The 12,500-nt window shown below is 36.2% G+C and overlaps 2 protein-coding genes across 2 annotated transcripts in view; one reads left to right on the top strand and one right to left on the bottom strand.

The window, feature by feature from the left end:
- The window catches only part of mRpL53 (mitochondrial ribosomal protein L53), a 6,091-nt gene extending 1,360 nt beyond the window's left edge, over positions 1 to 4,731 (top strand). Inside the window, exons 2-3 of the mRNA XM_027359198.2 lie at positions 2,066 to 2,178; positions 2,746 to 4,731. Coding sequence (XP_027214999.1) covers positions 2,066 to 2,178; positions 2,746 to 2,903 — 271 coding nt within the window. The 3' untranslated portion in view covers positions 2,904 to 4,731. The remainder of the gene's footprint in view (positions 1 to 2,065; positions 2,179 to 2,745) is intronic.
- Positions 4,732 to 5,665: 934 nt separating this feature from the next.
- The window catches only part of LOC113807882 (scm-like with four MBT domains protein 2), a 9,267-nt gene continuing 2,432 nt past the window's right edge, over positions 5,666 to 12,500 (bottom strand). The window contains exons 3-12 of the mRNA XM_027359197.2: positions 12,182 to 12,255; positions 11,659 to 11,786; positions 10,920 to 11,193; positions 10,531 to 10,709; positions 9,165 to 9,888; positions 8,854 to 8,995; positions 8,537 to 8,711; positions 8,028 to 8,187; positions 7,103 to 7,283; positions 5,666 to 6,875 (exon numbers count right to left, since the gene is read on the bottom strand). Coding sequence (XP_027214998.2) covers positions 6,247 to 6,875; positions 7,103 to 7,283; positions 8,028 to 8,187; positions 8,537 to 8,711; positions 8,854 to 8,995; positions 9,165 to 9,888; positions 10,531 to 10,709; positions 10,920 to 11,193; positions 11,659 to 11,786; positions 12,182 to 12,255 — 2,666 coding nt within the window. The 3' untranslated portion in view covers positions 5,666 to 6,246. The remainder of the gene's footprint in view (positions 6,876 to 7,102; positions 7,284 to 8,027; positions 8,188 to 8,536; positions 8,712 to 8,853; positions 8,996 to 9,164; positions 9,889 to 10,530; positions 10,710 to 10,919; positions 11,194 to 11,658; positions 11,787 to 12,181; positions 12,256 to 12,500) is intronic.

The following is a 12,500-nucleotide window of genomic DNA, read 5'->3' as shown; positions in this document are numbered from 1 at the left end:
TAACGTCAAAGGGTCAAACCTGATCTAACATAGACCAACTCAGTCAAACCTGAACTAATGTAGTCGAACCTAGACCAACTTAATCTAACCTAAATTAATCTAACCGTGTCTTAGTCGGACTTCGTCATAACCTATCTTAACTTGGCCGTAGTCTATCCTAGCCTAACTTCATCAAACCCAGCCTAAATTATTTAAACTTTGGCTTAGTCTTAATGTAATCATAACCTAGCCTAACTTCATCTAACTTGGCGTTAATTATTTTAACTTTGCCTTAGTCCTAACATAGTCATAACCTAGCCTAACTTAATATAACCTAGTCTAAATTAATCCAACTTAGTTAGAACTTTTTGTAACTTAGCCTCAGTCTAACTTAGCCTAAATTATTTGAACTTTGCCTTAGTCCTAACATAGTCATAACCTAGCCTAACTTAATGTAACCTAGCCTAAATTAGTCCAACTTAGTTAGAACCTATCTTAACTTAGCCTCAGTCTAACCTAGCCTAACTTCATCTAACTTGGCCTAAATTATTTGAACTTTGCCCTAGTCGTAACATAGTCATAACCTAGCCTAAATTAGCCCAACTTAGTCAAACCTAGTGTAACTTAGTCAAACCTTGCCATATTCTAACTTAATCATAATCTAGCATAACTTAACCTGAGTCTAACCTAGCTAAACTTAATCAGACCTAGCATAACTTAGTCTAATCTTGCCGTAGTCTAACTTAATCATAACCTAGCCTCACTTAGTCTCTCTCACCTAACCGAACTTAATCATAAGCCAAATCAAGTGTGAAGCTCTTTATACTATCTGAAATTCTCCGTGCTATGTAGTTGTATCGCGGTCGTGAAATATTCTTATTTGGCTTCATTTTGAAAGGGAAGGATTGAACATTAACCTGTTATTTATAGAGAAAGTTCATACACAAGCAATGAAATATTAAAACTGCACTTTTAGGTTACATAATACATGACCTCAAACAGTGAATAATTTTAGCAGAAATATACTTGGTCAGGTTTTTTCCATTCATAGGGAAAGTTGTGGCGAATAATTAATGAACGGGTTAACTTAGCGCAAAAGAGTAGAAAGGTTGTTTTAGTGTATATTTCAAAGTAACGTTTATAGTTAATGTTGAAATGATGTGCCAGAAAGTTTTTTTTTTTTTTTCTTCTTCTTCTTTTTAAAAAACTTTTATTTTTCCTTCTAAAAGATTTATAGAACCAAGAAAGTGTAAAGATAGGCAACAGTGAAGAATACTTTCTTACAAAGGAACTAAAAGGACAATAACCTTTATATATATTACATTTCGAAAGTGAAGGATAGTAGCAAATAGGTATCAAAAGTTCCGTCATCAGCATTTTGGGACATACTTCCTTTTTCCTAAATTCCTGTCGAGGGGAACAGTTTTACAGGGGCCAAGACTCCCCCTATGACAGGTATAAGATTAAGTGTATGCTAAGTGAATTTAGGTGCTTGGCTTATTGGCTTGATGGTTGCAATATCTGTACGAGATAACAATTACTTTCGCCAGTCTGAGGAAAACGAAAGAAACTACAGCAGTACAAAGAATTATGTACAAATAGTATTGAAGTTAGTTGTATTCTGAGTTTAAATTTTTGCAGATTCATTTTTATCATAAGTAATTCTAGACTTTCCTGTCAAAGGACTAGATTAGACAAAATGTAACCGATTATCATCCTAGTTTCATTCTCGTTCTCCGTCTCACATTGCGACTAAATGAAAATTTGATTATTTAACCTGCCAGAGGTATCTTTTTTAAAGTATTAATTTATTTTGTTTTGTATGGAAAGTCCTTATTCAAATAGGGGAAAAAATTATATTAGATTAAGTGCTTGCCTATTAATTTCATCTTTCATCCATTTTTCTGGATTATTGTCAAATTGGGATGTCTCTCTGACTGCTTCTTTTGAATTTGTACTTATTTGGGTATCGTATGAAATAAATTGCTTGAAATTCTGATCCTGAGACAAATTGGAAAATCTGAACCTATTCGTTTTAAATTGCATCCACTGAACAGAAATCAATAAATGATCTTCAAATTTTCAGACGCATGCTTACTCTTTTCAATCAAGAGAGGGTTCGTGACACCAATCCAAACTGCACTGTGAAGACCACTGTTGTTTGTGACCGATCCGAGCCCACCATAAAGGTTACTCTTGGTAAGGTTACCGTTTCTTTTATTTAGTTCTGCGTAATTAATTGATTAATGTGTATATAGGCACAATAGATGTAGATAAACAAATAAACAAAAAAAGAAGGCCTTATCCAACTTTTGTAAGGCTTTCTTAAAATATTTTTGTTCTTTTGATAAAGTAAGAAACATAAATATTAATGTGAATTTTATTTTAGTTGGAGTATCAGTTATGTAAAATTTGTCCATGTTGGTATTTTAGACTCAGGAAAATATAAGGAAATAGGCATTTTATATCGAGAGAGCATAGTTTCACCTTGATTTTTTGTTAATGATAATTATGAGTACTTGATAACAATATTTCTCCTTTACAAACATTACTATTCCTGTGCTTTACTTTTTGATAGCACACTTAGACTCACTTTTTCTTTATATATCTCTCTCTCTCTCTCTCTCTCTCTCTCTCTCTCTCTCTCTCTCTCTCTCTCTCTCTCTCTCTCTCTCTCTCTCTCTCTCTCTCTCTCTCTCTCTCTCTCTCTTATTAAAAATGCAGCTTCTTATATGAATTCACTTTTTCATCCCAATGTCTTTCCAGTTTCAGGTCACAAGATACTATTCAAGACGCAAAATCTTGAGACAGTGGAAATACTCAAGAAATTTAATGAACTAGTGAGCAGTCAAGCAGAACCGGCAGAGTCGAGCTCAACCCCAGTCAAAGGAGGCAAGACAAAGCCAGGCAAGAGAAGGACGTAGGACGTATTGACTTTTATAGGAAAGCCTTTTGTACATATGGGTGTGGTTTAGTATCTGTTTGGGGTTCATTAAGAAATACAGTAATACAGACTAGAAAATTTCAAGTTAGCTTCACAGCCAACATGTCGACCCAAGCTCAGCGCAAATATGAGGCCACCCTCAGCATTGTCAATAAAGTGTATGATAGCGTTCCAGCCTTCACAGATGTGTTCGATGAAGAAACCTGGTACATATTTGCCGGGTGTTTCACTGTCGGCACAATCTTATTGACACTCATTGCCTCTAGGTTCATCACACTCAAACCGGTAGATTGATTTGAAGTTCATAATAATCATGATTAAGCCTAAAGGCTAAAAAAAAGTTTTTTACCCTTGGTCTACTGTTCCTCCTACCAAAGATATGTTGGGATCCAAAAAGACATGATTTTTCTTTCCTTCTGTCTCATTCTCTTTCTCTTTCTCTATGGTAACAATTGAATGTTTAGTTAATATTCCTCGTAGGGATGTGCATTTTTTCTTCCTTTTATTTCTTTTCATGGAAACCCACTGCAGTGCACATCCCTTGATACAAAAGACAAAAACAAGTAAAATGTGAAATTGTAGGATCCTTAGTTCCCCAAGAATTTCCCAACAACAAAGACCATTATATTACACTGTTGATTTTAATGATGAGGCCTTAAATAACTTGTAGATTGATATACTCCCTAATGTGTGAGACCTTTTCTCCCTACCAGTTGAAATAAGGTGAAATGATAGGCAATTGTGCCATATAACTTGCCAAATAACAATGGTAATTTATTGCAGTATAGAAATTATTTTGCTGTAAAGATCTGTTGTTGAGGTTTAAGAAAATCATACTTTACAAGAATCTCCATTTTTTCCATATAATGTATTGGAATTAGAATCATAATGATCAACATTGAATCAACACTTTTTGATTAAGGGTAGCTAGTCTGCATTTGTTCCTGTTATGTTTATAGATACATATAAATATATACATACATACAAGCATACATATATATAGCTACAGTAAATCATTGTTTTCATGGTTCTGTTAGATATCTTACTTTATCACTATGAATATTTGTGGCAGCTAAGGGCAATCATGATGAATCCATTGTTGATTGGAGCTTCACACACCACTCTGGACCACACGTCATGTGCAGTCAACTGCTCGAGGGAAAAATCATTTGTAGGGAAACATATTTTTCCCATCCTCTTTGAGTTTGGCCACAGCATATATAATTGTTTAGTGAACAATACTAAAAAGTAACTGTAGCCTACTTTTGAGGGTCTGTATCTAGGAAATCACGATAGTTATGCCTAAGTAAGAAAACAGCTGTTTAGCTTGCACAAACATGCCTCCTATCAGCAAGAGGTTAAAAAGCAATGGCAGATTGGCAACTATCTGAAGCCAGATATGTCCTTCAGTTGACATTTACCAACTCAACACCTGTTCCACCTCTAGCTGCTTAGGAAATAATAACTGCATTTATATATATCTTTTAAATTCATGGTTTACTGTAACATGTAGGCATTTATATTTCTACATGTATTTATATATGTATGTGTGAGTATATGGTGTTACCACTCATTTTTTGTTATCATCTTATCTTTTTATCCATTCCCTTTCTTGTTCACAAAAAATGATATATACAGAATAAATTCTTTTCATATTTGGGCATTAATGATATATACATGTTGTATTCATTGAGTACTGAATTAGTATTGTTCAATATTCTAGTCATTTGGCAACTTTCAGTATTTGTATCACAAATTGTATTTACTGTATTTCTTAACTTCCTTGTTTATTAAAGAAACTCTCCCTCTGTAGTGTTTAATTTTCCTCAATGAAATCTTGGATAGAATAAGAAATAATGGGTATATTTTTAGAGATTTTGAGTGGGATCCATAGGCAGGAAATTTATTTAAGACATGATGGTCTAATCAATTTTGTTTATTTGTCGGATGAGGAACTCTTCATGTGTTTGTAATGTTACGATTCAGCTTCATTTCTTATTATGGCTCCTTTATATCTTAGTGTACACATTCCTGCGTTTGTGCTTGTATTCATGGCTGGTTAAACTTTTTTAAAATACGGCCCTTGATAAGTGCTAAAATGGCTCACAGTGATGGAAAAAGTTGGACTACTTTCATAGAATTTTAAAAATATTTTTGATTAGATGTCTAGCTAATACTACTCATTTTTTTTTTTTTTTTTTGTAACACAACTAAAGCGAGCAGTATTTGTTTAAAACTGAAACTCATCCAGAATACCTGAAGGACGTATCATATGCCACTGAACTTGATATTTATAAGAGTGAAAATGTTAACTAAATTCTCAAAGGTTCTCGCTGTCTTGATCTCCGTCCAACGTCTACAAGAACCATTTCTGAACCTTTTCTGTTATTAAAAAATTACAAACCTGATATCTAAAATTCCTATGACAACATCTTGTGCAGAATGATCAAAATCACAGAATTTCAAGGTATGTGATTTACTCAAATTAAACTTTATTTCCTTCAATTCAAATGCAATTTATTTGTATTGCATTTTTAATATTAAATTTCTAATTAGATGGAAAAGATAAAGCTGATCTATATCAACATTGAAATTAATTGCTTTATCCACGACAATGTCCAAGAGATATATAAAATACATAAATCAAGCAATCGTGTATCAAGAAAATTGATATTTCTATTTTCTTGACTGTATTTGTTGAAATGACTTTGATCAGTGCTTGGTTCCATTTAAATAAAAATATTTATAGGAATTACATGTGTTAAGAGTTTATTTGTAAACTGTACATATTTAGAAAAAACATTCTTCTCTATAACATATTTCAGTGACATGTATGTATGTGCAGAACATACATATATAATATAATTTTTTTAACCAATATATGGTGGCAGTGCATTTCAGTGTTGGATGTAATGAAAATGAGAATCTAAAATGACAAATATACAATGTATTCTTTCTTTAAGAGGAAAGGATTTATTTAAAAGTTTTTAATGCATTTTACCTGACATTTTTATATATAAATCTGTTTTTTTTGGCTTGAATTCCATGTACAAAATGTGTAAGAAAATTGCTTCTCTACATGTATTTATTTTATTGTGAATAGCATTAACAATAAGCACAACAGATATTCTAATATACAAGAATGAATGACTTAACTTACAATAAAAGTAATTAATATAGCTAATTATCAATATTTAACATTCATTGTGTTGTTCATATTATACAAAGTTATACAAATATACTGTATATACATAAAAAACAGACCACTTGAAAACTGTGCACGTTCAATTAATTATAGTAATTCCTTTATATAAAAATGATGGTCAAGCTTCTGCCCTGTAAAAGAAAAGGAAATGAGCAAGTTTTACACGGCATACATGTTGAGCAAGAGCCACGGCCGAACTGTGTGGCAAGCCAAGGTGCTGCACCAACGTGGGTAGGTTCAAGAGCAGGAAAGCCCGGCCATCCACCTCCTGTTCCCGCAGTCGGACTGCGTGGTGGCAAATGGCCGGCTGACTGGCAACGTACTGCTCCACGTCATGCACTGTCCATTCCAAGGGGTCAGAGGTCACTGAGGCAGGCTCTAGCCCCGAATTTCCATCGGGGTACTCACTCTTCCTGCCCCTCTTCATCCTGTCTAAGGGCTCCTCACGGCAGCTGGAAGCGCTGGAGGAGCCTTCCCCACCCTCAAACTTTCTCTTAACATGCCTCATCTTCAGCTGGTTGGCATAGTCAGGGAGCTTAATCCCTCTTGTCTGCATCTCCATCCTCGGAAATCCTCTCCGCCTTCTGCGGTTTCCAAATGAGGGGTCCAGGATGGGGCTGGTTGGGCGAGAGCTGCGTGAACTCGTGTCGCCCTCGTCAGATCCACTTGCAACTTCATCATCATCGCCTTCTTCAATGTCCACATCCTCATCCTCGTCCCCATCTTCTGTTATATCATCTGATTGTGCTGGAAGAGCAATTGACTCTTAAGACATGTTCCTTATATGTGAAAAAGAAATGATCATGTTTGCAAAGAAATAGTGTACCAATTAGAAATAGGCATTACATAAATTTATATATCAAAAGTACCTTGATGAGAAAGGATCAAGAAAAATGACTTGAAAATGGTTAAAAATGATAATGAATGACAAAGGCACCCTTTCCTAGCATACCACGACAGAGGATCTTACTTACTTGACAAGGATTTAGGCTGCAGCAACCGGTTAGCTCTGACCGGCACAAAGAGTCGCTTGCGGCCGCCTCTCTTACGTCGGTGGAATATTCTCGTCATTCCCGGGCCTCCTCTTGTCCCTCTAGTAATGGCTATTCTCCCTCGCCCCCTCATAGAAGAAGACTGACTCCCTTGAATAAACATCTGAAAAAGAAGACAACCTCATCACATAATCCAGAGAACAAGTACAGTACTGCTAACCTTCAAGAGAAATATTTAATGGAAAGTCTATAATAAAAAAGTAAAACAATAAAGTCTTGGAATATGTCATTAATAGTTTGAATCAATAATAATGAAAAAATCTTAATTGCAAGAACCAGGGAAGGAGAGACAGTTCCTCAAACAAGCAGTTAATTACTGAACAAAGGAAATAACAAACTACAAAGGACATTAAAAAAAATAATGCTTTTTAATGCGAGATACAGCTCTTCCACTTCTAAGCTCTTCACTCTAAGCTCATAGCTCATCACTCATCATCTTCTAAGCTGCCAGTTTCACTCTTAAAACCAAGACACCAGCCAATATGAGTAGTGATCTATGTTCTGTGATTAATTTGGAAATATAAGGCATTGTATAATGTACAAAACCCATATCAGAAAGGAACAGACATCCCCCTGTAGATGTCAACACTCATCTTGACTGTTTATTACTTCAAATGTTGAAAAGTCACGAGTGAAAATGCAATTAAAACTTTTTCATTGCGAGGTCCTATGATGCTGTCATGTTTACCTATACATCTTTTTATAACTTCATCTACTTACATTTTTTGTTGTTATTTCTAGTTGTCTGCTTGATCTATTATCATATTCACTCTCTTCGTTTTGACCCAGAACAGGTTATTGCTTCATTACCCTTCAATATTTTCAATCACCAAGTGTAAAACATTACCTGTGAAGTACAAAGGAATGGGCAGTTCTCTCCACTCTGCGTTGGTGACCACAGATTGGGGCAGCATTGAAGGGTGTGGCAAATGAAGTTCAGAAAGTCGCTAACATCTGAGGCTGTGGTGGCAACGGAGATGCTGGCTGTGTAAGTATAACGTTTAAATCTGCAATGACATATGCCAGAGTCAAATAAGTATTCAAATCTGAAATTACTGTTTCGGGGTAAAAAAAACGAGTCAATTTTTTTCATAAGGAAAAGCTATTGGTCATAAAAAATGACACAATTCCAATACGTTTTTAATTTTGTTCTCAAGATATTAAAAAAGAAATAAATCAGAGAAATTTAAGTAATAAATGTTATACATGTTTCTTAAATCTTTTTTGTTTCTGTTATAAAAATTTCCACTAATCACATGGACATGATCCTAAATATATATGAAAACAGTACATATTTCAACCTATGTGGAAAATCCGCAGTATGGTTTTAAAAAGATATTACTGAATGCCGCTTACTTTGCTTTCAAATGCGTTGGATGCCAAGTACTTGAAACGAGATGAGAATCCACAGCGTTGCGTTCCAGTTCCCTCAGCACACGAGTTGGTATGTAAGCTGCATTTATCGTCATTGACAGTACCTCACGCAGTACCAGCTCAACAGATCCTGGGCCAACACTCTGAGATTGCTTTGCTGAAGAACAGACAATTCATTTTCATTACAATATTAATAAATCAAAATTTTCAACAAGAATACTCTCAAGTTCTTTATAGCAATATACATTGTAAATCCCTTAATACAAAGGAATACTATGTCACTATGAAGGGGGACTTACCAACTTTCGATTTGCTGAGATAAGGTCCAGTGTAACACCAATGGTTCACATAGAGTCTCGGACACCACAGGGACCTTTGGTTGCTTACATTGGACAAGGGGTCATTTTGTGGATTATCACCGTTTTTGTTTTGGCATAGTTCCTATCAAAAAAAATGAATGTGTGATTTTATGATTACTGTCATCCTCATTTTCCATAATTCTCCAAACATTTCTGAATTGTACCTTCAGTAAATTATACAGTAAACTGTTTCAGCTAACAAAACTGGATCAATTTCAAGTCTAATACAAAATAAATAAAAGAAGACTTACCAGTGTAGGATCTTCTATAACCTTAGCTTGTGGGGAATACTCTGCTGGGATATGAAGGGGATAATTATTTGACTGAGACCATCCTGTTGGGAAGATATCCTGACATGTTGAGGACATGATGTATGGCTCAGTCTCAAGCTCTGAATCCAGCTGGATGTGGAGGAGGTGACCTGTAACCTTTTTGACAGTAGCGACACAAATCTGATCGTTGGGGTATGGATTGGCAGCTTCAAGTCTAAGTCCAACCTCGAAGCCCACGTCCTCAGCTGGCTCGTGCTTGGGGAATAAGCTATCGTCTGCACAAGCTATGCTACAAGATTGAAGGTAAGCATCCCAGCTGAAATCTGTCTCCTTTTGCCAATCACCTGGTGGAACAAGGGCAATGTCATTTTTCTCGCAGAATCTTGCTGGCAGGATCAAGGGGTCATCGACACATGTCGTCCATGTGACCTTGTTATCCCCTTCCTTGCCTTCAATTGACACTTCAAAAAATCTGGACTCATCACTGATTAGGGTGATCTTAGCCACATGGACTGAGTTGGGCTTCGTGGGGTGCACTGCTTCAATTAGCATGCCATCTGTGAACTGGTGAGCACTCACGGGAAGAGCGGGTGAGAGGAGAGTGTTTGGTAAGGGGGAGCGTCTGGCGTCATCCCGACTCATCTCAAGGAGTGCAGCCCACTCTGCCTCCTCGTATTGGGAGCAGGATTCCGGATGTTTGTATCTGTGGCATCATGAAAGGACATGTGATATGCATATGAACAATATATTGGATCAGGATCTTAAAAAAATGAGTAGACAACATTTTACAATATACCCAATAAACACACTTATAAATATTATCCACTTTTAATTGAGTAACTGCATAATGGTACATTAGCTTAAAAGTGGATCAACTTGTTAAAACATCAACAAACTGAACATAAACTGACATCAGTGAAGGGTGATATGTTAAAGAGCGCTTTTTAATTTCTATTTCCCTCACATCTACGTTTCATCCTTCCAAATGCTCATTTCTGTATGTGAATGAGAGAGATGTAGTGTCTTCCCTGATTCTTCTAAAATAATGAAACTTGAGCTTCTCATGCTACTAAAGCCGATTGTGTTACATGTTTAAGACAAGCACGTAGGCTCTCCTTTGCTCTGCTTCTTTCTGTTTCTCAATTTTCTTCGACTCTACCTTACTGTCTATCTCTTGGCTCCTCTTTTCTTTTCATCTTTCCTTTCTTCCTTTCTCCCACCCCTATGTCCCTCCCTCCCAGTATCTTCCCTCCACTTTCTCTTTCTTCTTCCTCCCTCCCACAATCCTTCTTTCCTACCTACCTTCCCCCTATGCTAAATCTTACTCTTTCTTGAAAATATTTACCTCCAAGGTGGTCCCTGGTGATGAATCCAGTCCGGCGGCCTTAAACGAGGACTCAGGTAGAAGAGCCAAAACACAAGACCCGAGCAATCAGGCGTGTCATATCGCAACAGCAGCCGGCCACCAACATTGTCAATGACAGTCGCCACCCACCCGCATGTTGGGTTTTCTTTGTATAACACCTGTACATGGAGAGATGTATACTCTTACAAGAAAAAGAGAAAGACATATCTCTCACATGCTTTTGATGTGCACTTTTACTTCTCTTTTTAATTAGATTTCTTACTGCAAAATCTGTCTCCTAAATGACCTAACATGTAAAGCACACTATGGTAGGGAACTGTACTCTAGAGTGTACATATCTCCAAACAAAAATCCCAGGACCAACCAACCTCGACCTTCATGCCTTGCTTGATCCGCTCGACCGCTGTGTATCCCTCTCCGTCGAAGGCCTCTCCCGGTACCGACACTCCGTGACTTAGTGCTTCCTCTACTGCTACCTTGGCCTTTTGCAATTCGCTTTCCTCAATCAGAGAGTCAATGAGATCAGGTACCGGAGACATCTCAATGTTGTGAAGTGCGCACCAGCCTATGGGATGAAGACCCCCTAGGGCCACCTCCTTCCAGCACTCGACATTTACCGAGGGATGCGTCACGTAGCGCAATCTGGTGGGAAAATCAAGAAGTTGGTGGAATGTATGAGGAGGAGAATGAATCACCTAATACTGCTGTAGACTATTTACTTGCTTGTTGTGCCTTTCTATAAAGATAAACTGAACAAAACTTTGAAATGAAGAGCATAAATAATCAAATAATAATTCTTCATCATGGATAAATATCTATCTATCAATAAATAAGTAAATAAATACCTATATCTAACTCTATCTGTCTGTCTATGTAATCTATCCATCTGTAAATAAATAAACATATACATACATAAAATTAAAACAAACAAACAAACCCTCCCCCCCCCCCACACACACACACATACATAAACATGCTGAAAAACAAATAATTATTTGTATTCAGAATATTTCTATAAAAGAAAGAAAGAAAGAAAGAAAGAAGAAGTCCTGTCTGATTACTTGGAACACATACACAAAAATTGCCCCAAAAGTATAAATCGCTTACCTCAACAGTGGACCGCAAGTAGTAACGACCTTTGCCGGCCAGTAACACGAGGTTAATTCTGACGATTCATTATGGACTATTTCAACCAACTGATCTTCCAACACACCCGACTCAAGACTCTTTTCCACCTGTAATAATGTACTTCATTAGCATTGTTATTTACTGTCTCGGCAAATAAGAGGGTAATGTCAGTTTGCACAAATACCAATGAACAAATACATAGATTTATGCAAGTACATATACATACATACACACAGAAACACACAGAAACACACACACACACACACACACACACACACACACACACACACACACACACACACACACACACACACACACACACACACACACACACACACACACACACACACACTTTCATTCGTGAAAAACTAGAAAATCATTAAATAATACTCATTCAAAACAATTTTTTGTTCAATAAAATGTACAACAATCATTCACATTTATTCTATTTCTTCCACCAAAAGATATAAATAAATAAATAAAACAAAACAGATAGTCTTACATGTACAAAAGCAGTTGGCGGGACTGCTATTGTTCCCGTTTCGTCAAGATAATCTTCCCACACAAAGTCATCATCTGGAAAGAAATTACAAAAATGAAAATCACAGAAAAAGATCATCTGATTGTTGATAATGTGAGAAATGCTATAATCTTTATTTGGAGGATGAATACAACGATTTCCATGAATGAAAAAAAAAGACAAATATTCTAATACACATATTGATGAACCAAGTAAAAATAAATCACATAAGCTCATGAAGAAAGAATGAAACAAACAAACAAACAAACAAGAAAAAAAAGAGAAAGAAAAATCACCACAA

The sequence above is a fragment of the Penaeus vannamei genome, chromosome 26 (assembly GCF_042767895.1).
Source record: "Penaeus vannamei isolate JL-2024 chromosome 26, ASM4276789v1, whole genome shotgun sequence".
Classification (NCBI taxonomy): Eukaryota; Metazoa; Arthropoda; class Malacostraca; order Decapoda; family Penaeidae; genus Penaeus; species Penaeus vannamei.
Note: the sequence above shows the minus strand (reverse complement) of the source record. Positions and strands in the feature narration are given on the sequence as shown.